Below are 27,500 nucleotides of genomic sequence, written 5' to 3' on the forward strand. Positions count from 1 at the left end.
AATCCAAGTCAGCGATGTATCGTACATTCGAAACTCAAACGCAAATTGTGACGGCAAGTAAAGTCTGAGGATTTGTAATTTGAGTTGAGCTGTTGTGTTCAGTTCACTGACAGTTGTTAATATTTTTTGAGTTTATTGACCATTAGATTGTTGGCCTTTGTATTATTTCCTTCGAAATCGTATAACTTACCTAAATATACGAAGTGGCCTCCAATATCTACATGAGGAATATGTTTGTTGTCGATGGACAGCATCGGATGAAACTGTTCATAAGCACCACTTCTTTTTCTCATGCCGAATGAGGAACATTTGTCTATCCTCATTGTCATTCCAGTAGCTTTGCACCATGCATTGTTTAAGTCGATTAACTTTTGAGCGCTTCCAGTGCTGTTAGCAATGATCGCCGTGTCGTCTGCGAATTGTAGCCACGCTCTTGTCTTTAATTTAGCCGTGGAACCCCAAATGTAGCCGCATTGTTGATATTCGGTTTTTTCAACTAATTTCATTAGGGGGTTAAAGCAGAGGTTGAAGAGCAGTGGAGACATGGGATCACCTTGAAGCACTCCTCGCTTGACTGGCATGTGCGGTGTTAGCTGGTCGCATCCGGATACTGTTATTGAGTAGTTCGTGTATATGCATTTAATTAAGTTGATTATATGAGGTGGAATATGATGGAAGTTCAGAGTTGATGAGATGAGATTGTGGTTGACCTCTCCAAACGCGTTTCGAAGGTCGAGTAGGGAAACAATTATAGTTCTTTGATGTTTCCCGGCATCGTTGAGAAGATGACTTAAGAGCTGATTATGCTCGGTCAAACCATCGATTTTTGGGTAGAACTCTTTTTGAATATTTGTGTTGATCAGACTATTTTTTTCTAAAAAATTATATATTTTATTGTTGATGAATGATGAAAATATTTTGTATAAAGTTGGTTGCAATGTTATGGGCCTGAAGTTTGAAGGGTCGTTGGCGTCCCCTTTTTTGTGGATGAGGACTGTGAAACCCTTTTTCCAGCAAGTGGGGATATTGCAAGATACCCAGCATTGAACCAACAGTTTGTGGAGAATTGTTCGTAGTATTGGGCATTTTTTAAATGGAATTATCGAAATCTGGTCGAAAGGGCATGGTGATCATTTTGATTTATATTTATGGATTATTGTTGAAATTTCGTGGTATGTAGGAGGGCTTGTGTTGCAGAGTGTTGGAGGCTTTTGTAATTTTGGAGCCCAGCTAGGTATTTGGTATTTTGTTTGATGAGGATTGTTGAGAATCGAAAGAAAATATTGATGGCAATCAGTGACACCAAACAGTGGTTTCAAATTTTCTGTTTGGTCGAATATTTTCTTACATGTCCCCCAAAAGCGCTGTTTTAGCTGAGACGTGACGTCGACTGATTGATCGCATTTTGTTAATTTTTTTGACTTTATTTGAGCTCTGAGCGCTTTGCTTGTTGTGATGATTTGGTCATCGAAGCGCTGATTGTTGTGGCCTAGTAGCTTTAGCTGTTTTAGTTCTTTTTTTAGATTTTTGATTGATTTGTTGGAGCTGGTATTATTGACTGTTTGTTGTTTAAGAGTGTGGCGTGTAGTTTGTGGCGAAATAGTTGTAAATCACTTGTTGGAAGGCGGACGTGAAGTTGTCGATATTGTCATAGCTTGGAAGTGATTGTTGTTGTAGTTGAAAGTAAACGTTGGCTTCGGACCATTGGGTCGACGTCTTGGGTAGTTTGGTACCCGGCAGAGTGGATTCGATTGTGTCACTGGCCGGCGTTGATGGAGAAATTGGTGTTGTGCGACTTGATTTGTGAGACGTTTGTTGTTCCGGAGGTGATGCTGTGTCGTCAACTTCGTTTGTTTGGTTATCCTTTAGTTGAATTTTTTTATGCATTTTGCATGAGCGCTGGTGCATAATTAACCCTTTCTTGCCTTTGCATCCTTTTCCGCAACAACATGTTATAATATTATTTTCTAAATTTATTGAATGCTTGTCCACAGAATTGCCATTATAAATATCAGATGAAATGTTTATGTTTGATTTAACATTTGAACGAACAACGTTGTTGTTTGAATTAGCAGTATTTTTAGTACACCTCCAGGAGTGTTTATTAACGTTAACGAATGTTTTGTCGCAATGTGGACATTTAGTTGAATTAACAGTATTGAATTAATTAAAATAATTAAAATAAAATATTTAAGGTCAATGAAATTTAATTTTAAATGTATCGCCATAATCCTCCAAATTTTTCAAGACAACAGAATCTATTTTAAAACTAATTTGAACGACATAAAATCAAAATTATGCTTAAAAATAGTGAGCTGAACGTAAACGTCCAACCCTCGTATTATTCGAGCAATAATAATAATAATAATAATAATAATAATAATAATAATAATAATAATAATAATAATAATAATAATAGTCGGTAACCGTCGTCGGTATCCCCCCATCTCGGAAGACGATGGTACAGCTAAAGTATGTAATCTGCACAGCTGCCCAATCCCGGTGTTGCAGAACTTGCCCAATCTTGGAAAGGAGAAGGCAGATGGCTATTACAGATGATATTGATAACAGCTAGCTAAATTTTTATCAATATATTAGCGTGTTTGAAAAATATATATGCGTGTGTGGTTGTACTGTTAAGAACAATAAGAGAATGAAATGAAAACCAGAAAATTTAAGAAAAACAACTAAATTCAGCTGCGATAAAACTGAAGAAAAAATTTATCCCAAAAAAAAACAAAAAGTCATAAAATTGAGATGCAGAGCTACAGTACAAAGATCCTACCTACGAGAAATATATTCGCTATGAACATGACCTGACTTTTGGCTGAGAGTTGTAAACAAACATGTTGTTTAATTGTATAATAACATAATAATAATAATATTGTTATTATGAGTGTTCGTTTGGCGCTTTTTCAAATCTTCTCAAAAAAGCCAATAACTAAAATCATAAATTGTCCAGAGAAAATAAATAAGCTATGAATTCTTTTCGAAACATCGCAAGGGGGAGACCCGGGGCACGTAAATGTTGTGTCAGACTATTCCAAATCATCGATCTAACAATGGCAACATTTCTTGATCCTATTTTCAATTTAGCGATAGGAACTTTTAACAGATCTAAACTAAACCATAGTATAATATGATATGGTGTATAATGATAACTCCTAAAACAAATTATATACACACACACTCACACACACTCACACTCACACACACACACACACACACACACACACACACACACACACACACACATATATATATATATATATATATATATATATATATATATATATATATATATATATATATGACGTTAATAAAACACACAGCGCGGGTGTTGAGTGTAAACAAGTATTCTCAAAACAACTCAAAAAATGAAACAGATGTCGATGGTTCAACAGACGGACCTGCTTTATTAATATTAACTTATTTTTTGTGTTTTATATTTTTTATTTAAAAGTTTAACAAATTTCCATGAAACTTGTTGTACAGAGTAGCATCTTAGCTAAATCACGGTTCTGGGTGAAAAGAAATGACTACTGCAGCATTCCAGCGGTCTTCGAAAAGCCTGTACGTGTGTGCACTATTTAATTATTATTATTATTAAATTATTTAATTATTAAATCTCAATTATTTATTTTTTATTTGACAAAGTAATACTTTTTCAGAAGAACTTAACAGAAACAGAGAATGTTGAAACTATTCAGCCCAAAGCAAAATTGAAACATGTCAAGCCATTTTCAGATTTTTTAACTGATTTACACCACAGGCAGCATACTTATCTCAGGATATCGTTAACTGAAAGATGCAATTTGCGATGTAAGTGTATGTTATATTAACGTTTTTAAATAGCTATTCATATTTTACATTTGATAATTAACAACTTTAATTTAAAAATGTTAAATATTCAACTTATTATCAATTGTTTAACTTAAACTTTAAGGTCAATATTGCATGCCAGAAAGTGGGGTGGACCTAACATCAAATGATAATTTACTAAAAACTGATGAAATGATGAAACTTGCAAAGTTATTTGTGAAGGAAGGTATCAAGAAGATTAGGTTAACTGGTGGCGAACCTCTCATAAGAAAGGATATTGTTGAAATTGTTGGTAAGTCATGACCTTAAAAAATGGGAATGAATAATAAATAAATTTATATTTTATATATATAATTGTGTTAATATGTAAAATTATATTTTACAGAACAGCTCAATTTTCTGAAACAGTATGGCTTAGAAAAGCTTAGTTTAACAACAAATGGGGTCCTGTTACATCGTTATTCTGAAAAGTTGAAAGAAGCTGGATTGGATAATTTAAACATTAGTTTAGATACTTTGATAAAATCCAAATTTGAGTTTATAACAAGAAGGAAAGGTTTTGAAAAAGTGATAAATAATATAGATCTTGCTATTAACACTGGTTTCAAATCCATAAAAGTGAGTTCAATTCAAAATTGTGAAATTAAATGTTAAAAGGTATAAATAATTGTTTCAAGATAAACTGTGTCCTGATGAAAAATTTCAATGATGATGAGTGCACAAATTTTGTTGAACTTACAAAAGACAAAGTAAAGTCTGAAAAATTGTTTTAAAATAGAAAATTTTCAACTATATCAATATCACATGAGTAAAAGATTGATGAAGTAATGAATGAATAAGTAAATAAAAATTGCTATCTCAATTCAAACCAACTGAAAATATAATGAATTAAGTATTTTTCATCATCTCTCAGCCTCTAGATGTTAGGTTCATTGAATATATGCCTTTTGATGGGAACAAGTGGAATGCAGCTAAGTTTATATCCTACCGAGATTTATTTGAAATAATAAAGTCTGCATATCCTAATATAAAACCACTAGAAAACGAATTTCACAGCACTTCAAAAGTTAGTCTCATGGATTAAAGTTCAAGATAGATGGTGTGTGTTTTAATTTAGATACACTTGTTATTTATTTGCATTTTTATGGCAATAAAAACACATTTAATGACCACGTTGCAATAATCTTGAATTAACTAACATGGCAGTCATGGAAAGTTGATGGGTATGTTGGACGGATTGGCTTCATTACCTCCATGTCAGATCATTTCTGTGGAGGTTGCAATAGATTAAGATTGACGGCAGATGGCAATCTGAAAGTAATTTCTATAAGCATTATTTTTATTCGTTAAATGTTCTCAATGCCAGTTAACTCAAATAGCTTATAACTTCAAGTAATATTCAACCTCATTATTGCTTTCTGCATGTGTTATGATATAAATATCTGTAGACGTTTCCTTTCATATTTGTACTACCACACAATGAAGGTGTGTTTGTTTGGAAATTCTGAAGTCTCATTGAAAGATGCTTTGAGGCTTAACTATTCAGATGAAGATCTCTTGCAAATCATTGGTCATGCTGTTAAAAGAAAAAAAGCCAAACATGCTGGTCATTAAAATTAATGTATATTTTCAAGTACACATTTTTTTATCTGTACCTTTACTGTGCAAATCTATCAAATTTTAATTCTTCTTTAACAAGAATTTAATTCGCAATTAAAATGTTATGTGATATATCGTCTGAAAAGTAAGGTATAGAAGATATAGAAATATTTATTAGTGGTGATAGTTTGAATAAAACTTGTTAACATTGCAATATTTTGTAGGTCTGGACTCATTAACAAAACTTAAGAACAGACCAATGATTCTCATCGGTGGGTAAGTTCACTATAATACTTCCATTATGCCTCAATGATTCCATTTATTTATTTTCGCGATCAGATAATTACCTCCTGCAGCCAAGAAATTGTTGTCCTACAAATATTTTGACAAGAACCGTACAAGAACCATTTTTTGATATTAATTCATATGATGCATTATTTTTGGACAGAAATGTTACATTCCCTACTAATCAGTTTCGCAGGTATTTTCATAGTTCACACAATCGATTCGACAAACGTGACGACAACTCACAAGCAGGTAGCCAACTCACTCACGTGAACGTCTCCGGCAAAATTAAAATGGTCGACATCGCTGGCAAATCAGTAACTCACAGGAAAGCTCAAGCTTATTGCAGGGTAAGGTTGCCGTTGCACGTTTATGAAGCCGTTAAAATTAACAAAATTAAAAAAGGGGACGTGCTGACAACCGCCAAATTAGCGGCCATTATGGCTGCGAAAAAAACCGCCGATCTCATACCTTTGTGTCATCATTTAGCGCTGAACACAGTGAACGTTGTTATGACATTGAATGATGCAGAAAGCTGCGTTGAGATATCAGCTGAAGCATCTTGTGATGGTAAGACAGGGGTGGAAATGGAAGCGCTAGTTGGTGTTAGTGTGGCCGGTTTGACCATCTACGACATGTGCAAAGCGATGTCTCACAATATCGAAATCCAAGAAATTAAATTAATTTCCAAGTCCGGTGGTAAAAGTGATTACGACATACTCCGAAAATAATCAAAATTTTTGTTTTCATTTGTGATCTTTTCATTTGTCTTCATGCTTGTTTATTATTAATACTGCAATTGATTCACTCGTCAATAAACAAATTTGTAATTTTATTTAGCAACAGTAACTATCAAGCTTCATATCATTTGTGTGCGTGTCATCAGTGCCTTCTCTGCTACCACTTGTGCATAAATATTTCTCAGTGTATGAGTTAAATTATTTTCTAGCGTTTGTTTCATGATTCAACTGTTCAAAAATTGTATTACTTATTTTATATTTTAAATGATCTTCGTACGGATAGTAAAATTATAAGGCTTACTTGATGTAGGTGTCTGCGCACATTATGCAAATTCATAAGTACCTGTATATATCCTATGCATACGTACATAGATGTGCGTGTGTGTTTGTGTGGGCTAATGTGGATACAAATGAACGAATGAAATGAAAAATATTGAGACCATTGTTCTTTTTATTGAACCTGCGGTTTAAAAAACATTAGGCCGTGAGACTAGGTAACATGACGTACGTTTGGATCATAATAAAATAAAACTTCAATCTTTTGACTCTAGATCTTTACAATCTTCCAACTGGTTTTAGTTCAAACTAAGTTGATAATGAAGAATTAACCGCAATGATATTGCTACTTTTATCAGAAACTTGTAGGCCTACGGATCTATTTTTGTGCGAGTTTAGAATTGATAATTGATGAGAATGAGAAAACAACTCGGGCATGTGTGTATCTTACAATTTATTTTACTAATATAAGCAGAAGTATCTATGACAAAAGACTGCAAGGATGAACTGAGTAAAATACAACCACGTACAATGAGTAAAATGATTTTTTCATCAATAGAATAGATCTATTCATTAAAATATCCATTCTAGCAATGCCAACACAATGAGCACTGTTCATTCAATAATAGGAAGGAACTGTGAAGATAATACAATTTGTTCACCACACACCGCCACTCAGTTGAACTGGAGTAAATAACCAAGTAAATAAAGCACATGAGCAATTTAAAATAAAGTCACATTTTATAAATATGTTAATACTACATAAATTACAATGGGGCATTATATCATGTAAATGAACAAAATATCGTGAATAGAGCATAAAAGTACATGCATGTTTGGAATTTTCATGAGAATGACAAAATTCATACACACACATACACATATATGTGGAGTAATATATATTAAATTAAAATTATAAGGTATAATTAAGATATACCCGTATATAAACTTGGGTGTGTATGTATGTTGAGTTACACAAAAAATGTTAGTAATACAAAAAATATTTGAAAACCGAATACAATAAAGATGTAAAATTTTATTTAGCAATTTTTTAAACGAATTTAAGCATAAATAAATCTGTGAAGAACAAGACTTCAAAAGAGCATAACAATTTTCAACTGTAAAATTTCTAAAAAAAAAGATTTCTGGTTACAATGGCAATATGACCGCTAAGGTAATCGAATATTCGTCATCACATAGAAGAAAGGTTACCATACATCTTGCATGCATGTGCCCAATCAAAAAAAAATATATAATTCATCTTAACTAGATCTCAATTGCATGCGTTTATTAATATATTATAAATATGAATTATGTTATTAAAAAATGAATTATTTACAAAAGTAAATGTAATGGCAGAAAATGTGCTACTACCAACGCCATAATAATGACAACATTGCTTTGCTATGTACAGTACAATATTTTCAATTCACTTCTTCATAATTTGCACGATTTGGACGAGGTCTGTTTCCTCAGTGAATTCGGCCTGCAAAGTAATGAATTACAAATAAGTTTTGTTATCAGCTCATTTGTGATTACTGCTGAAATTACTGCTCTAGAATTATCATAATCATTATTAACGAATAATATTTTGATAATTGATGTCACTACTATATTTTTAACTTTTATAATATCTACAGCTACTACAATTACTAATGACTAATTCAATGAGAACATAAAATAATAAATAGATAAAAATATGGAAAAACACGACAAATGAAGGTTAATAAAAACGAAAAGTGAATGAAATAAAGGAGTGAAAGACAAGAAACCTGAATTGAAAGATACTTCTCACTGATTCCTTGATGGACTTGCGTTTTATTGATTCTTTAGAAAGAATTGATGTGTTCGTTTCTTGATAGTTGGATGCAAATAATGTTGCTGATGCAGCTTGTTGCAATAGTTGCTGAGGCTGTTGTTCACTTTCCCGCTGTTGCAACGTTGAATTTTCCTTTTCAAATGATGGTTTGAACTTTTTTAAAATTCTCCCACCAATAGACGAATTTTTCCTCACTATAGCTCCACTCTCCGGCTTTGCTGTGGAATTAGCTGAAAGTTCAAAAGTTTTTTGACATTCTCCCTTTCTCTCACGACACAATTCAACTTCTCTTACATCACCATCAACGTCATCTAAATTTGCTACAACAACTTCATCAAACTTTTCATTGGAATTCTCATCTTTAATTCCAGTGAAGCCGCTGATATTGTGTGAAGCAACTAGCGGGCCAGTTTTGTTGCTTTTTTTCTTACGTCGTGCAGCCAATGATGTAATCTTATTTTCAAACTTTGAAAAAGTTGTTGAAAACCTGATAGAGTTGTTGGCTGAGGTAGAATTATTGAATGTGTCGGTCCTAGAAACAGCTGTAACTGCTGGCATTTCGTCACAGCTGGCAACATTTAGTGATGCATGGTCAGACTTTTCACAGATTCTAGAAACAGTGCACTGTTCAATGTTTTGCTGACTGTTATCTGTCTGTGACTCGTGAAGAATTTGATGTAGGTCCTGAGCATGTTGTTGTTGCTTTTTTTGACGATTCTGCTGTTGATGACATGGTTGCTGATGTTGTTTTTGACATTGATGTAGCTGATGATGTTGTTGACACGGCTGCCGTTGGGGTATTTGCCGATGCAGATAATGTTGCAGGTGGCGCTGTTGTTGCAAATATTCATCAGTTGAACATAATGACCTTCTCTTCAACTGATCCTCGTCGTCTGATGAAAAACGGATGATATTCTGAAACAGTTCAATGGTCTGAGTTGAAGGTTCGACTACACCACAATCTGGTGCCTCGGTCTCCAGCTCCGACCTTACAAGAGTTCCATTTAAGACATCCTCATCAACCAGACCCATGTTGTCATATGCTTTACTTTCTCTCTTTGAATGTTTGTTCAGCTTCATCTTGCTTCTCAATGGCGTTGATTTCTGGCTGTTTGAAGATGACGGAAGAGTGTTATGCTGTGGCTGCTCATACTGCAAGTTGTTCCTGGATGAATTAAATCATAAATTTATTGAAAATATCTAACATGTAAGAATGAAAAGTGCAAAATAGGTCAACATCGGTATACTTTCTACATATTTTATGTGATCTTTGAAAACGTTTTTGAAAAGATAAAATTTGAAAAACTGCAAACTTACTTAAGCAAATTTATTATTATATTAAAACCTACAGCATTAAAAAACAGCATTAACAACAATACAAAAGTGAACCTTTGATGACCAGTAGATAACTGTCTGAACATTTTCTCACCATTCTGTTGTTGAGCATTGCTTTTCAAAGAAATCCCAAATTTTTTTTTTGGCTTCATCGAGGATTTGATGGAAACCAACTTCAGGGATTGCTCAATAGAACCGTTCAAACAATTTAAAAAATTAGCCAAATCTGTCAGGCAAGTGTTAATCAATGTCCATTCTTCAGATCTTTGGTCGGTGTATTTTAGCAATTGCTGGTAGTTGTTTTTGATGTACATGTTTGTGAGTGTGCGTGCGTGCGTGTGAACTAATGAATTTGAAATGATCAAAATGTTACTAAAACTGTCATCGCAACAGCTGAATTATCCCAACCTAGTACTAAACCCATTACCATAACAACGTTAATACGGTCTAATGCAACATGAGCAACCAAAAACAATGGAGAGATGCACAACTAAATAAGTGTTGAAAATTCATTTTAGAAATGAATCAAAACAACATAACAGCCTCAACGACAGCACTGCACCCAAAAACAGACACACAATGTTTACTAGGTGAACATAAGAATGGATGCATCTGCAGAGCAGCTCCTCTAACCTTAAACAGCAAAACATATCTAGGAATCCTTTGAACAGGTGTCAGTAAGAAAGCATTCAAGTCCAGTCTATCACAGCAAGCATCACCTTGTAACACCTTCACAGTTAATGAATGAAATTAATTTCTATGAACTTTCAACATATTACAAAAACAACATTTATCAACATAACAGTACTGAAAAAAATACAAGTCACCATACAAAGATACATAAGTTTTCATATTTACGAGCCAAAATTTAAAATAAAAAATTAACAAGAACTAATAAATAATAACATATAAACAAAAAAAACAATGAATAGAACCTTGAACAACGTGGCAACGTCATCATTTTCCTTGATTACCTTCCTGATTTTCAACAATGATGCAGAGAAGCCAGTAACATAGGCTTGATACTGCCTCAATAGTGGACACTGTTCAGATATATACATATACAACGTTAAACAATTTTTTTATAACAAACACACACATCCACTCACACACACACACCTTCAAACACACACAATAAAAAATTTATCACACCAAATTAAAAAACATTATAACATGACAGGAAAAAAAAAGATTACATCAGATGATTTGAAGAACTCTCTGAAGATATCTATGACCCCGCTGTTGTTGGTGGTAGTGTCATGTGGATTCCAGTTGATCAGCTGGATGTCCAACTGGTGCAAAAACTGGCAGTGGTCCTTGTAGATCTCTTCGAGACATGGAGAAAACATGAGGCTTGGTGAGGGTAAAATTTACGATTAGGCAACAGCTAGAAATATAGGAAAATGATATACCATTCAAATTATCATCATTGATTGCATGTCACTCTATTTCAGTATCAAATCAATCAACCAAACAAACAACCAATAGTAAGTCCATTTCGGCAAGAAACATACACATGACTCATTCCAACTTTAACTAGCAAATAAACTAACAAACCAAACCAACACTGGTACCTAACTAATTACCTTCCTAACCTCAAGCAAACAAATCAACAAACACTCTGACCGACCTACCTGACGACATCGCCGGATACCAGTCGAGATCTCCTGAGTGATCCTGCAAAGTGGTCCAACAGGATCCACAAACTCGAACAGTACTTCTTCTCTGTTTCATATATCTCCATCACCGCCTGTGTCTTCTTTACTATTAGGAAAGAACGTGTGAAGAGGAGGAAGAGGATGAAAATGAAAATAGATATTAATATAAATAAATATAAGATAAGGAAGGAAGAAGTAAAAGAGAAAAAAGCGTTAACAAAGTAATTTGATAACATAAAAACCACTCATATTGATGTTAAAAATGAAGATGATCAATGATACTTATGTATTACATGAATGTTTACATCAATGTAATTACATCAATGTTTGTGTCATTTATTTGTGTTCATATGAAAAAATATACTTTGGGTGGAACTAGATGTTGCTGATGAAGGAGATTTTGTTGTTGTTGAAGTTAACGTTGCTGATGTTGCGGTTGTTGTTGTAGGCTGTTTCTGTCTTGGAATGCTGGCACTGGACAATGTTCCTGCTGCACGATGCAAAGAAATGTTCCAAACATGCACATCAAATAATGCAACGATATAAATTATTAATAATTACAGAGAATTTTAATTTAAATAAGAATACATAACCACATACATTTATTTATTTATTCAATATACAAATGAAATAAACTAACTATCAGATGAACTGGCTGTGTCTTGCTGAAACTATATTAGAGGCAGAGAGTTTACAAAAATATAGCTGACTTTAAATGAATTCAATAATAATTGTCATTATATAGCAAACAGCAACAAATAAAGAAATCAAATTAATGTCAAAAAAGTTTAAATGTCTTGCTGAAACTATATTAGAGGCAGAGAGTTTACAAAAATATAGCTGACTTTAAATGAATTCAATAATAATTGTCATTATATAGCAAACAGCAACAAATAAAGAAATCAAATTAATGTCAAAAAAGTTTAAATGTTGATAATAAAAATAAGAAAAGATAAGATAAAATAAAAACCTTAGTACTAAAACTGTTGGAAATGATTTCATCAGCAACATCAGTATCATCGATCCATAGGTAATCATTGCACGTTAGGTCAGCCAGTCTGTTGCACTGGTCAGTTAGGGATCGACTCAGATCCAAACTTTTGTTAGCCACCATTGTCAAAGGGGACTCAGCATCATCACAGTCTGCAACATTCAAAGATGCTACAAAAAGATATCCTATTTATTTTATTATTATTTATTTTTCAACAACATTCAAAATACCTAGACTTGATAGACATGGTATACTTAAAAAACTTAAATACTCTAATGTATAAAACCACACTAGGCATACTGTAATTTTCAATATAATTATTTTAATTAATTATAAAATATTTATTTTAATTTAATTATAAATTATAAGTTAAAAAACAAACTATTACAAAAAAACAGAACCAAACACATTTTAATTTAGAGAATTAAGTAACTTTTAAACAATAAAATGAATATAAAAAAATTATAAAAACACCACTTAGAATTAAATTGATAAAATAAATTAATAAAGTTCAATTAATTAAAATTTTTTTTATAAATTATTAATTACAATTTATTAATAATAGTTAAAGACAGTGATTACATTACATTACATTTACAATTACACATTACATTACATTACAGATTACATCCAAAATTCTAAATTATTACCACTTTCTGTTCCAGCACTAAGAAATTAATAATTAATTTAATGACCAGTCTCGCTTAATCTAATTAAATCAACAATCCCCACAGTTTCACTTTCCCTAACTAGTGCACTAACCATCGTCATCTTCATCACCTACGTCATGGTCGTTGGTGATCGTCGTGTCGTCTGGCTCCGGAGAGTAATGTTTTTCCCGAGTGTTCATGATTTTTCGCGTTAAAAATGTCTTACATAACAAATGAAATATTTTCAAAATTAACTTTTCTAATAATAGTTGTAAAATGTTACATTTTTTAAAGAAATAACTAAAATAAAAATTATTTATTTATTTTTTAATTTTGTTTTTTTTAAATAATGCGCCTAAAGATACTATATAAATATATTTTTTTATATAAACTAAAATTGTGCAAAAGTTACTCATTTGATTTGTAAACGTTTAAAAACATTTTATTATTACCTCATCTTTCGTTCTGGTATATATATATATATATATATATATATTATTAGATTATTTATATATATATATATATATTATTGGATTATTTATATATAAAGCGCCCTTTATTATTCTCAAAGGCGCTAACAATGCAAAAGTTGATTAAATGTTTCACTTCAATCAAATCATATCATGAAAAGTTTGTCTGAAAAGATGGTTCTTTAGCTTTCTTCGAAATTCAGTAATTGACAACCCACGATCTCACAAGTCAACCGGCAAATTGTTCCAAATCTTCGGTCCCATAACAGCGAAATCTCTGCAACCAACAGCAAGCTGAGTTTGACGAATTGTTATTTATGGCTGAAACAATATGAGTTTCACTGTCTTTACTCTTCTATCGTTATATTTCTATTTAATCTCCAACGTAACTTTTCCTACATTTTCCATTATAATGTAATCGAAAAATTCTGGAAATATGTCAAAAGAATGAATGCCAACAAAGAGATATGTCTTATTGTAATGTATATGAATAAGTAAATTTTGCAGAATTTTGCTTTTAAAAATGCAAAAGATGTTAATAGGGTAAACTGAGGAAGAATACTCTGAAAACATAATGACATGGGAAACCCTTCTGATAATAAAAAATGGTATAATTTCATTAAATCGATATTACACTTGGTTTTTCCGACAAATCATTGTTTTATCAGTTTACTCGTACTGTGTTCTATATATCTACGAATGACAGTCTCGTAAGTAATGCAAGTTTTGTAGGGAAAAACGACAGGTTCCAACCTTTCTTTTATATGTTACGTAGCAAATAAGCAACATAACAACGAAGTTGACAAGTTTAATTTAACTTTTTCACACCAAACCATCTACTATTTTCATTTTTTAGGAGAGGCAATAACTAAAATTTCCGCTATATTTTCCATGCATGATTTTCATGACTTCTATGGAAACTGATGCAAGGATTTGATTATATCATGTAAAATTACATAAAAAATAGATAGGCTGCATATAATTTTTGATGTGGATTAATAAATGTGAAAATTTGCATTTGAAAATGCGTGCTACAAATGTAGAATAAATCATAAAACATTTTTATTACCACAATATTTATACCAAACCAACCAGGAAGTTAGTGTTCTACTATGTTCAGTTGCTTAATAGTTTTAATTTAGAAACATAAAAAATTGATTAAATTATAAAAATATTTTTCGTTTGTTTGATTTTTTAAAAAAACTTCGCAGAATTATAATCACTCGAGCTCGCTGACTGTAATATGCACTGAGCAGTGAGCAAGGTGCATTTCCCCAGCACATTTGGAGAGACGACCATTTCCCGAGCCCCCAACCTTTAGAGGGACCAGCACTAACAAAAATAGGCACCACACTAGCGTAGCACAAATGATACTGCAAATTTTGAGTCTTTTGCAGGCAATTTCAAAAAAGCAATTCCTGAACCCCTCAGCCATATCCTTTTTTGGAGACCAACACTAACGAAAATTACTACGGCACTAAAAAGCACTAAAGTAGCGCTAACGATACTGTGCATTTTAAATCTCTTGGGGGCTAGAATGTCCTGAGCCTCCCCCCCTAACTGTACTCCATACAGGGAACCAGCACTAAACAAAATAAATACGGCACTAACGGAGCACAACCTCCACACCTAATTTCAGTCCCATTTTTCAAGTTGGAGGGCTGGGGAAATGCACCTCAGTGAGCACCTACCCAGATTAGCACCTTCTTACATTCCTTTCCTCAAACATAGTCTGCAATTTTTAAAAAACATTTTGCATGATGATTTTTTTTTGTTCGGATAAATATTTAGTTGAAGTTTTAAAGAAAAATATAATAGAAATTTTTGAAAGTTTCTACAAAAAATTTATTATTCCAACAATCGATACAAATTTATATATTTGAACAGTAATTAATTGTGAAGGAGTAGTTACGCACAAAACAATTAATTAAATAAATTGGCAAATTATGAATCAGTTTAAAAAATATGGAATACAAATTGTGATGGCGATTTAGTAGTTAATAATTTCATCACCATATTGAACAAACATGTCATCAGAGAATCACAGATAATTTGATTTATGTATTAAAAAAAGTCACATAATAATAAATATTTTGATGAAACTATTAAAAATATCCAGACAAAGATAAAAAAAGAAGGTACAAAATAATGAAACGCAATAAATACTGATATGATGTGATGGTTGGCACAGGTGAACACTGCACAAATCTGAATCTTGTCGTACACGCAAGTTTAACTGAGTCTTAGCTTCAAGCCAGGCATATTTGCATGCATTTTAAATTAAATGATCAAAATGACGTTTGAATTTTGAATCATTTTTAGTAGGTATATAAACACTGGATAAGAACCTTTAGCTGGCTTATGAGTAACTGAATTAATTTTATTCAGTTTATTTATCAAATTTTGACATTTCAAGAAAATGCGTCTGAATTTTTAAAACTGAATAATGTCTATAAAAGTATATCTATGATCAATAAGAATAAAGTAATAATAAATATATGTTAGCTAAATAAAATAATAATGAATATTTTTATCACCGTTTGATATAAATGAAATTTGATTACATTTAAGTGGCAATGGTGATATATTGTGAAAATAAATTCACCTTATCAGTATTGTTAACAGCTTAGGCATGCATGATTATTTCTTTCTATCAGTTCACGTGTGTTCACAACATTTTGAATTTACTATAATTCTGTTAGAGCCATAGAATTTTTTGACATTGGATACAACAATTATAATTGAACGAATAATTTACAAATTTAAAGGTGAATGGAAAGCATTTTGATGAATTAATCAATCACAGAAATTATCAGTACAGCGGAATCAGTTTTTATAAATAGTTGCGAATTTTTATATAAATTTGTGTGGCAATAAGTTGCAGTCGTTATTCACTTTCACTATTTCTTTCGTTTACTCTTTTACTTCTATTGCTCTCTTTTTTATTCTCTTTCTCTTATTTTCTCTCCCTCTCTCTCTCTACCTCTTTCTCTTTCTACTCTTTTTTCTTCTATTTTTTAATATTTTCATTTTCTTCATAACTTCATGATCTATTCACCCATAAACGTCTTTCACTCATAACTACCGACAAAGCCGATATCCATCGCTGTATCGCTGCCTTCCTACTTCATCACATTTTCTGGAACATTTCATACCTGCATAACAAAAATATGTAAGTCAGGAAATATTTTTTTAAATTGAAAAAAAATCATAAAATGCGTCAGTATAACAAACATTGGTCTCAATAGCCGGATTGTTAAACCACAGCCAATAAATTTATTTTGTCGACATTCATTTCAAAATTTTGAATATAAGGCAATGCCCGTTTTTGGGTAACAAATCACCTAACATATCAAAGTTACACCTTCACTGATTGGTTAATCAGTCAAAGTTGTAAACCATTCTATTAATTTTAATCATCTAATTAACTAATCAATCAACCATTCAAACAACCGTCCAACCAATCATCCAACCAACCATCCAACCTATCATCCAACTATCCAAACAATCATCAAACCGATCATTCAATCAACCAACCAACCATCTAATCATTCATCCAATCAATTATTTAATCAATCATCCGACTAATCGAACAACTATTCAATCAATCAACCAACCATCCAACCAATTCACCAACCTGGCTTGAATGCTGAGTTGTTGTGCAACAGCGTGCTTCTTCTTGGCCATCCTCTTCCTGGCCTCTTCAGCTGTTGCTGCAAATTCAACACCACCAATGATAAGCGTGGGAGAGGCTGGTGATTGGTTGACTCCAGGCTTGGAAACAGGAATTGACTTGACGTCCAATATCAACTCAGATGGTCGTCCCGTTTTTGCTGCAGACGACGACGTATTGCTTTCCTGTTTTGTGTTTGATTGGTTGAATGTTTAAATAGTTGTTGGATTTGGTTGATTCGTTGTTGATGTGGTTAATTGGTTGGTTGTTTAATTGGTTTTGGTAATTTAGCCACATATAATGACTGCCGCTCAAATGCTTGGATGATTGTAAGGGCTAGCCATTGTTGTGAAGTTCAAAAAAAACTTTTAAAGTTTATAAAAGTTCAATAAAGTTTAAACAAAAAAAGTTAAAGTAATGTTCGAAATACGACTATAATGCTAGTCGTAGATTTGTACGAGTCAGTGATAATTTAAGTCAGTAATCAACTCTTTAATATGAACTCAATTCAACTCTATTAATCAGAGCTGGGCCAGCGTTGAGAGTAGAATGTTGTAACTTGCCATCTAGCCCAGCACGCTGCTGACACTGCTGCTACTGACGCTGCTGCCTGCTGCAAATTTTTTAGTTTGAACTCATAAACAATCTTGCTTGCATTTTTGCAGTGACCATTGAAACATGAACTTTATGAACTGTAAGGCCTCGAGAATAAAGTTTAAAAAGTTCAAGACAATAATAAAGTTAAAAAAAAATTGAATGTCAGAACTATGGAGCCAGTTAGTTCAGTTCTCAATTCAAGGAATTATTCGAAAGTCGAGTACATATGCATCTGCAAATGACACTCCAGACAGACAGACAGACAAACAGACAGACACATACCTTTCATTGCAAAAATTTGTGCAACTTCAATAATTTGAAACATGCTAAGTATTAAAAGAAAATGAAAAACATTTAGACAGCCAGAATAATTTATTAGGGACAAATTTATTAACGAACATGTAGAAATATAAAATTAAAATAAAAAACAGAAATTAGGTAAGTAAATGTGTTAAAATTTGAGGAAGAGAGAGTGTAACAAAAAAATTTTAAAAAGAAGGAAAGGAAAAGAAAAAGTGGAATTTTATAAATTATATAACTTAGTATGAAAGATCGATAAAGATTCACTAACACAGCACGAAATGTAAACACACGTTGATTAGATATATGCGTATATAAGTATATATATATATATATATATATATATATATATATCTGTGTGTGTGTGTGTGTGTGTGTGTGTGTGTGTTGGTGATAGACCATAATTTTTACAATATTCTATAAATTCTACCGAATGTTTAAAACGAACTACAAACATATTAACGCCAAACATTTATATTTATAGAATTTATAGAATATTGTAAATATAAATATATATATATATATATATTATATATATATATATTATATATATATATATATATATATATATATATATATATCCCCATTCATACGTATATGGCAAAATATTTAAGTACACATCAACGATTTAAACAGGAAAGCATGATTGTTGAGATCAATAATTTGCGCATTTTTGCAATTTTTGGAAAAATTTCTTCGGTCTGAAAGTACGTGTCTATGTTTGTTTGTATGTATGAATGCATGTGTACTTGTGTTTTTAAGTTTGTTTGTTTGAATGTATGTGTGTGTATGTCTTCAAGTTTGTTTGTTTGTTTATGTGAGATGTTACAATTAAGATATACGACTAAGTGAACATATTCTGATTGTACAATTATTTTTGCAAAATAAAAAACTAATGTACATCTGAATGGGATTATGAAGAATTTAATGCAATGAAGGATGGATAATTTGATAGGTCGTTAGTGGATGATCAGATGAATAGATTGATAGATTTTAAAAGATGAATGAACAGATGAATGAATTATTATCAATGGATTGACAAATGGTTGGCTTGAAAAAGAAAACAAATACATGAAAGAATGGGTAATGGATGGATGGTTCAACGGACGAAAATATTTTATTCAAAATAAACAGATAGATAATGCTATCTAACGGCAGATTTCCGGAAACCAAAGAAGACAAAAAAAAGTCTAGTGTATGTAGGCAACCGTAATCACTGTGTACACATCAGTATCAAAATCAATAAATTCACTTTAACTAAAAAATCAGTTTTAAACAGAAATTTTGAGAAAACAAAAGCAAACCCACAGACAATAACACAAGAAACCCAAAACATTAAACTAAATTCAAGTTAGATCGTCAAACAATGTAATTAAAACAATATCATGTATCCTTACTTATTTAAGGTAAATCGTTTTAAAGCTCTTTTAAATGATATCAGACAAGTGATCATTTTGATAAAAATTGCCAACGTTACATATCAGTCATACATATTCATAAGAATTCGTTTCGTAAGTTCTGCAATTGCTTGTTCAATTAGATGGAAATTTCTAAAACCATACTGACTGCAGGATTAGATGTAAAAACGATTGAGGAAAGATAACATTCTGATGCTCATCAATTTTTTAAGAATCTTTGAAAACTGGGACAGCAGCGAGATCGGTCTATAGTTGCCGTGGCCTCGTTTATCACCTTTTTATAAACAGGAATGAATATAAGGAATGAATATAACCTATTTTAAATAGAGATGCACCGGATTCAGGTTTTTCAAATCCGGCCGGGGCCGGACTTGGCCGGATTTGAAATTCAAAAACCGACCGGAGCCGGGGCCGGATTTTAGTTACCATTTTACATACGTTAGAAAAAATACTCACATTTACGGTTATCTACATGTTGAACATCAAAAAATAACACCAAGCAAATAGTTATTTAATTCAAATATATGAATAAGTTGTGATACGCCAAATTCTGTACTCAAAGATCAGCTTATAATTTATGCATATTTGCATAACCCAAGTTAAAGCACAAAGAAAATTGTCCAGCTCACCGCACAATTAATGATGTTGTAATTATGTGTCATGTATACCTAGCCTAACCTTTAACATACCATGTTCTTAAATTATGTGCTTATGTATCTCTCTCTCTCTCTCTCTCTAAATTTATATATATATAGATATATATCTTTATATATATATATATATATATATATATATATATATATATTATGTAGCTATATGATCCGTCATGTGCAATTATCAATATATAGTATATACACGTGCACAAGTTCTTTTACACAAAGATCAGCTTATAATTTATGCATAATCCATGTTATAGCATAAAGAAAATTGTCCAGATCACCTCACAATTAGTGATGTTGTTATTATGTGTCATGTATGCCTTTAGCTTAGCTTTAGCCATTAACTTATTGACATAAAATTAATTGAATTCAATAAAATTTTTTTTTCTATTTCTAACATTTTTAAAAGTTGATAGACGCTTAAATCCGGCCCTAAATCCGGCCACCAAATTTGAAAAAAAAGGCGGATTTTGGCCGGAGCCGGGGCCGAACTTCGGTGCATCCCTAATTTTAAACTGATTGAAAATTGTCTCTTTTTTGCGAAAAATTGCCTACATGCATTAATGGAACAATGATTTGATAACCTGAGGAATAAATAAACATTTGAACTCAAAAATGCTTAAATTCTAGAACTTGATATAATTTTATAATAAATTCTCTCTTAATTATTTTTCAAAGGGATCAACACATTACTTACATTGCGCTTGCGTGTGAAATAAGCTGGGGTCTCTATGCATTCGAACCAAGTCACTGCAACAGTAGGAGTAGGCATCTTAACCATCACACCATTACCCCGCCCATGTCGATAGGGTCAAAATTTGCAGTACGAAGAAATTGAATGAATTTGATAAACTACGCATGATATTTGAGAAACAATCACGTCTCCTATGTCCGATCTTATTATTTGATAATAATAAAAATAACTTTTTTATTAACAAATTTTATTAATATCCTTTTTAAGTCGTCCAATTTAATAATAAATATTGTAACATGTAGAAATCTATTTATTAACATCTTCGTTATTAATATAACCTAATTATTAATATTTACAGAATTAATACATAGCAAAATCATCACAAACCTTCGGCTGGCCGTTCGTCAAATCTAAAAAATAATGATAAAATAAATATCAAAATTTTTTCAGAATCATTGTAATTCATTAAAACGACAAATGGATCGGTGAGTTTAATTTTGTTACGCTGACGCTGCTGTTACATAACTTGATGTGGTGTAGTGATTCTAAATGAGAATTTTTTTACTTAATTTGCTACTGTTGCGCTAAATCACGTTATCCGAAAAAAATTTTTTGGTAAAAAATTAATAAAAATAGCGAGTTTATTTGATAAACGCAATTACAACCGCAATTACAACACAGACACACACACAGACACAAACACACAGAAAGCCACACAAAGTTTTTATATAAATATACAATTACAGTAGTGTATCTGGAATAAAATACACTTATACGTATGTGTTTGTGTGTGCGTACATGCACACAGTATGTTCACTTGGTACATTAGCAGCTGTTGAATTAATTAAGATGTATTGATATAAGGATGTACGATGTATTTAATGAATCAACTACTAAATTTATGGATTGGTTAATGAATATGTTATCTGATGTTTGAATAGATGAGTTGTTACATAACATTAATGATGTATTGAATGTAAAAGTTAACGTAAAATGTAAAACGAACAAAGTAAAACAATTAGGCTGTACAAAACTCAAAACAAAATAAAATATTTCTGGACGAACTTTGTGGTTTATCTGTTGGACACTCAATGATTTCATACGCACAATCATCGTCAGCGGTGGCGTCTTTGTAGAGGGAAAAGAGTTTGATGTCTTTATCAGTGTAGAATTGTTTGGTGTCGACATCAGCCACCAAGAGTTTCGTCTCTTTCAAGTTGCTCTTGATCAAGTCCACCACCTCACCATGGGACAGACCTGAAGTTGATCGCAGTTTGAAGAATTGTTGGATGGTGTTGGATTGCATTTTATTAAACATCTTTGACGTAATTACGACGAAACGAAACAAAATACAAAAAAATGCCGATAATTATCTTTTTATTTATCTTTGTTTTTTTAAATTCCCACATTAGTTTACAGTTCTCACCTTCCACATCATTCCCGTTGACCGCCACAATTATGTCACCTTTCTTCAACCCTCCATGCATTGCTGGGGAATTGTTATCAACCTGAGGTAAAAATCTTGAGAGGTCAAAAATTTGCCACTAAGAATATATTAATTTTGGTGAACGGAGTAAAGTTGACCATAGACCCCATGAATGAAACAAAGCGGTATAAATATCAACTTACCAAAACATTTGATATAATTAAAACTTGAAAGTCGAAAGATAGTACAAGTGTTTCAAACAAAAAATTTGTCTCAATGTCAAGTTTAAAAATTTAATTAAAAATTTTGAGCATGGCTTTCATAAAACACTTTTTAAAGAATTACTAATGCTTCCATATCAGCATACGTTTTCAATGTATTGTCCAGGTTTCCCCTTATGTGAGAGCATGTTGAAACCGAAGCCCTTTCCATCACCCCAGGATTTCACGATGCACAGACGCAGTTTTGGTCTAATCTCTTTTATAATTTCGTTTTTAGCACCAACATCATCCTTTTCTTCCTTCTCCTCCTTTTCCTCCTTGTCTTCGTTGTGGATAATAATGGCATCGAATGCAGCCATAGCTTCAATGGCCTCGGCTGTGGTTGGCGTGGTCGCTAGAGCTGCGTTTAATGTGGTAAGATGATTAGTTGAGTATTGTGGTGGTTTGTAGTTGTGATTGATGTAGCTGTACTGCTGATTTCAATAATTGGGTGTTTTGTTATGCATAAAAATATAGTTTGCTTGTTTTTTCAATATAATTTTACTTGCACACAAATTAATGTGTGTAACGAATGTAACGAATGGAACGAATGGAATATAATTAATATATATAATGATAAGATTATTTATGCTGATAATTAAAGCCTCATCGTCATCGTCACTGCTTCCATCGCCACAGTCACCGGAAATTGGATTGGTAGCTGGACAGGATATTTCCTCGATGAATTGAAAGTTGCTGCTGATTTTATATCCATTGAGTTTGAAGAATTCTCTTGCTTTGTCATCCACCACCAACAACGTCACGTGATCGGAGTTCTCCTTCACGGCTTTCACGACGTCGCCGTGACTGTATTCCTGTGCAATGGAAAAATGTGCTTGAAATCGCGCCTACATTGCGTGTGTAAGTAGGTTAAAATTCTTCAAACTTGTACATACATACGTGCACGTTTACTCAAACAAATAGTTAAATAGAAAATGACAAATTTAAATGTTCTTTATATACAGCAAATAAACATCACCCCCATCACATACATATGAGCATTCAAACTAACCTCGACATTGACGCCATTGACTTCAATCAATTTGTCCTCTTCTCTGAGGCCGGCCAGTTGGGCGGGTGACCCCTCATCAATGTGGCCCACGTAATGCAACTGACTGTCTTTGTCCACGTGCAAGTTAAAACCGTACCCTAGTTGCATATTTCAATTCTTGGTTAGTTTAGATTTCGATGTTAAATGTTTTATGTAAAGAATGCTTAATGTATGGTTGTCTGTTCGAGTTGGGTCCGTCGAACAGGCAAAAATATGCATTGATTATTATTGCAATATTCCAATTAAATATTTTTTATCTTACAGCCCAAATGTCATGGAACAGAAACCAAAACTGGATAGTTTAATTTAGATTTTGTGATTTTGTGGCACTACCAGCAACAATAAGGCCTCATTAGCCGGTTTCATTATATTTTATTTTAATGAACATTTATTAAACAAAATCATTTAAGAAAAAGTGCATTGGTACTAAAAAAAAACACAAAAATAAACAATAAAATGAAGGATTGGATGGAGTTAATAACAATAATTATTTCTATAAAGTTTTGAATTTTTATCTTTATTACTAAATAAGTGCACGTTAATTAATACCACAACATCTACTTCAACCTGTGGTTCTAATAAAATATTTATCACTAAATAAGCAAAAAAATAAAAATAGGAATAATAATAATAACATCAATAATATTGAAAATAGTAATGGTAATAACGGTTGTAAAATAAAGCATTAAATTACGATGAAGTTGTGCCAACAATAACTTTTAGATAACAATGCAAATTTGATAATGGATTTTTTCTACTGGAACAAACCCGCCTCCGTATTGTCTTGTAAAGTTTTTTTTGAAAAAATACGTTGAAAATTTTTTTAAATTTATTTATTTTTGAGAATGATGAAAAATAAAAATTGAAATAGTGCGAATGACGAAATGATTATTAAATTATCAAAAAATCTATTCGAAATAACAAATATAGATGAACAAGTGGGTGAACAAGAGGGTGAGCCAACAGAAGGTGAATGAATTAATCAATCTTTAATCTTTTATATCGTAAATTTCTATTATTCAAATTTTAATTATTTAAATTTTTTTCAATTAATTAATTTTTTATTAAAAATTGTAATATTAAATTATGATTGTAAAGGTACCAACCGGCAAAATCTGGCCAGATCCTGAGATGGCAGAGTCTGGCTTTGGAGGGAGGATCATTTACTGGAATCTGCTCTTCTGGTTGTTTGATTGAATGGTTAGTTGGTTGAATGGTTGGTTGGTTGGTTGATTGAATGGTTGATTGAATGGCTGGTTGGTGGATTGTTTAATTGAATGGTTGGTGGATTCTTTAATTGAATAGTTGGTTGATTAAATGGTTAGATGTTTGATTGATTGGTTGGTTGGTTAATTGATTATTTGGTTGGTTTGTCGATTGATTAATTTGTTTGGATTGTTGGTTGGTTGATTGACTTGAAAAAATAACAAAAGAATAATTGGTACATTAAAAAACAAATTTACTGAGTGATATTTTAATTACCATGCATTCAGATATAAACCATAAAAATTATCCACAAAGTTTTACATTTTTGCATTTTTCATCAATATTGCAAAAAAAACATTAGAATTTACAGAAATGACATTGAACATACCTTCCATTGTTACCGAACAATTATTAAGTTTACAATGAATAAATATAAAAAGCTAAAATAACAATTGAACTATCACTATGTATCGTTGCAAATCGATTAACAATAATATTATTAGTGAAAATTTTATAAAAAAAAATAGCTGTTATAAATTTTAAGTTAAATATATTTACGACGACAATAACAGTCTGGTGACATGGAAAAAATAAACTTCGATTAATGACATCAACAAATAACTGCTGATATGTTAAGCAATGAGATGTTGGCGCACATAGGTTAACGCAACATTTGAAGCGATTTCAGACAGCGCCGAACGTTATGACGACAACGACGACGATGACGACCGTGATGTTTGATGATGACGATGATGATGATTCTACGTATGATGAAATTGCAAACTGAATATTCAATGAGTTACCGCGTTTATTTTAATAGGGTATATGAGAGTGTATGCCGTACAATACGCACGTTTCCATGTATTGTGTGTATTTATCCAGATGTGAGCATGTAGGTAGGTATGCTTATGCTAAAGTATCTGTGTGGATATTAATTAATAATAACAACTTTAAACATGTTCATACGATTGAAGTTTGAGTGTATGGTTCATATTAAAATGTGTGTTATGTTTGTTTTTGGGAGTGTGTTGGCGTGTGAGTTGGTGTGTAGTGTATGATTTGGTGTGTGTGTGTGTGTGTATGTTTGTTCAAGAAGTTGGTATATTGAGACATTTGCATTTTGTCATTGATTTGAATATATATTCAACAACTTGATTTCAAGTGCTGCTGTTAAGAATAAGTTAAGATTGTTGAGTTGATGCATGCGTATGTACGTTTGCTATTGATACATTACATCCAACCAACAAGCAGTAGTAAGTTAAGTTGCTCTGTTACTAAAACTACCACTTTTGAAAATTCATTTCATGTCATTTAAATTTCCATTAAACAGAGATTCATCATGTTTTCTGTCTCAGCCCGGTAATTGTATTTGTGTCAAAATATAGAATCAGGGTTTCAAATGTGATAGAGGTGAGATAGGCAGTAAGTTATATCGGAAGATGTGATGTTGATAGCATTGACATCCTTAAAATTCCCAATGTAGTTCGCAGTTACTTATTCAAAAAAAACGTTGATATGCAAACAGCAGCTGAATGATGAAATATATATTAGCGTGATGAATTAGCTGAATTAGCGTAGAGAATGGCTGTAAAATATCCAAAACACACATGTAAATAAACTCAAATGAATCAATATAAAAATTGGATAAAAATATTATTTAGAATATTTAAGCGCTTAATGTGCATAATTGAACAACAACCGAACAGTGCACTAGAATTAATTCGCCACGTTGGTGAGGACAGAATATTTTCAAGTGAAGAAGAGTAGCGTGAACAGGAATGAATAAGCTTGCGTACGTTGTTTTGCTGTACTGCTGTATACATGAGTTTTTGTATTTGGTTGAGCACTACATGTATGTACCTACAGTAGAGTTTTTAGTTATATACAATTTTTGCATCGTGATTAATCTTTCGTCATTAATTTTCTTTTTAAAGATTTGCAGCATGCAAGCAAACAATCAAATCCTCCATTATTCTCGACTCCTCCGTATGAGAGAGCATTAATAACCTGAGAAGCTACCGTTGATTTAATAATGATGATATTTTTGTTTGACCTGCCGAAATGAAAACCCATCAGCAATTAACATTTGAAATGTGCCTCGGCTGCCTATAAGATATATTTTATGTTTTCAAGAAACATCTCATCTCTTTAAATATCGGCTGTGAGCAAATGCATTGAAATTTTATTAAATGTGCAATAATTTAGTACTCCAGTAAGTTTTTAAATGTGAGTATATGTGTATGTATGTGTGTGTTTGTGTGTGTGTTTGTGTATGTGTGCAAGAGCGTTAGTGTTTCAAGAGTAAATATTTTTCAAATTTAAAAAAAAACTAGCGTAGCTCTGTGTAAGCATGTTTAAAGCACGCACACTCGAAATTACTTTTATCGTTGTTACTCGTATAACGTAAAATATTTTAAATTGAGAAATAATTTCTCCTACTTGTACACATTTCTTTTTAAAACTTAATTTTCACAATTTTTATTTTAATTTAAAAATTCTTTGTGCGCGAATTTCAAATTCGCATTTAATTTATGCAATAGTTGGTTTATCTAGTTCAACATCATACTATTA

At 32.0% G+C, this 27,500-nt stretch overlaps 5 protein-coding genes across 5 annotated transcripts in view; 1 reads left to right on the plus strand and 4 right to left on the minus strand.

The window, feature by feature from the left end:
- Positions 1 to 1,569: 1,569 nt before the first annotated feature.
- On the minus strand, positions 1,570 to 1,887 carry HELRODRAFT_159389 (hypothetical protein; the record flags this gene model as incomplete). Its single annotated transcript, XM_009011277.1, has 1 exon — positions 1,570 to 1,887. One exon carries the CDS (start codon positions 1,885 to 1,887, stop codon positions 1,570 to 1,572), a length of 318 nt encoding a protein of 105 aa, XP_009009525.1.
- Positions 1,888 to 3,377: 1,490 nt separating this feature from the next.
- HELRODRAFT_187989 (hypothetical protein) lies at positions 3,378 to 6,644 on the plus strand (the record flags this gene model as incomplete). Its single annotated transcript, XM_009011278.1, has 11 exons — positions 3,378 to 3,395; positions 3,496 to 3,573; positions 3,672 to 3,822; positions 3,947 to 4,114; positions 4,208 to 4,440; positions 4,500 to 4,571; positions 4,736 to 4,888; positions 5,029 to 5,139; positions 5,308 to 5,428; positions 5,646 to 5,697; positions 5,870 to 6,644. 11 exons carry the CDS (start codon positions 3,378 to 3,380, stop codon positions 6,435 to 6,437), a joined length of 1,725 nt encoding a protein of 574 aa, XP_009009526.1. The 3' UTR covers positions 6,438 to 6,644.
- Positions 6,645 to 8,151: 1,507 nt separating this feature from the next.
- On the minus strand, positions 8,152 to 11,620 carry HELRODRAFT_159391 (hypothetical protein; the record flags this gene model as incomplete). Its single annotated transcript, XM_009011279.1, has 8 exons — positions 8,152 to 8,208; positions 8,518 to 9,028; positions 9,410 to 9,706; positions 9,931 to 10,166; positions 10,510 to 10,605; positions 10,812 to 10,919; positions 11,073 to 11,229; positions 11,511 to 11,620. 8 exons carry the CDS (start codon positions 11,618 to 11,620, stop codon positions 8,152 to 8,154), a joined length of 1,572 nt encoding a protein of 523 aa, XP_009009527.1.
- A 329-nt stretch (positions 11,621 to 11,949) lies between these two features.
- Positions 11,950 to 13,375, minus strand: HELRODRAFT_159392 (hypothetical protein; the record flags this gene model as incomplete). The annotated part of the gene is made up of 3 exons (XM_009011280.1): positions 11,950 to 12,024; positions 12,505 to 12,710; positions 13,288 to 13,375. 3 exons carry the CDS (start codon positions 13,373 to 13,375, stop codon positions 11,950 to 11,952), a joined length of 369 nt encoding a protein of 122 aa, XP_009009528.1.
- A 2,021-nt stretch (positions 13,376 to 15,396) lies between these two features.
- Positions 15,397 to 27,500, minus strand: part of HELRODRAFT_105536 (hypothetical protein) — a 13,273-nt gene continuing 1,169 nt past the window's right edge. Inside the window, exons 2-10 of the mRNA XM_009011281.1 lie at positions 24,830 to 24,904; positions 23,685 to 23,821; positions 23,316 to 23,487; positions 22,780 to 23,033; positions 22,413 to 22,494; positions 22,052 to 22,243; positions 21,374 to 21,396; positions 17,283 to 17,503; positions 15,397 to 16,800 (exon numbers count right to left, since the gene is read on the minus strand). Coding sequence (XP_009009529.1) covers positions 16,776 to 16,800; positions 17,283 to 17,503; positions 21,374 to 21,396; positions 22,052 to 22,243; positions 22,413 to 22,494; positions 22,780 to 23,033; positions 23,316 to 23,487; positions 23,685 to 23,821; positions 24,830 to 24,904 — 1,181 coding nt within the window. The 3' untranslated portion in view covers positions 15,397 to 16,775. The remainder of the gene's footprint in view (positions 16,801 to 17,282; positions 17,504 to 21,373; positions 21,397 to 22,051; positions 22,244 to 22,412; positions 22,495 to 22,779; positions 23,034 to 23,315; positions 23,488 to 23,684; positions 23,822 to 24,829; positions 24,905 to 27,500) is intronic.

This window comes from Helobdella robusta, assembly GCF_000326865.2.
Source record: "Helobdella robusta unplaced genomic scaffold HELROscaffold_1, whole genome shotgun sequence".
Taxonomy (NCBI): domain Eukaryota; kingdom Metazoa; phylum Annelida; class Clitellata; order Rhynchobdellida; family Glossiphoniidae; genus Helobdella; species Helobdella robusta.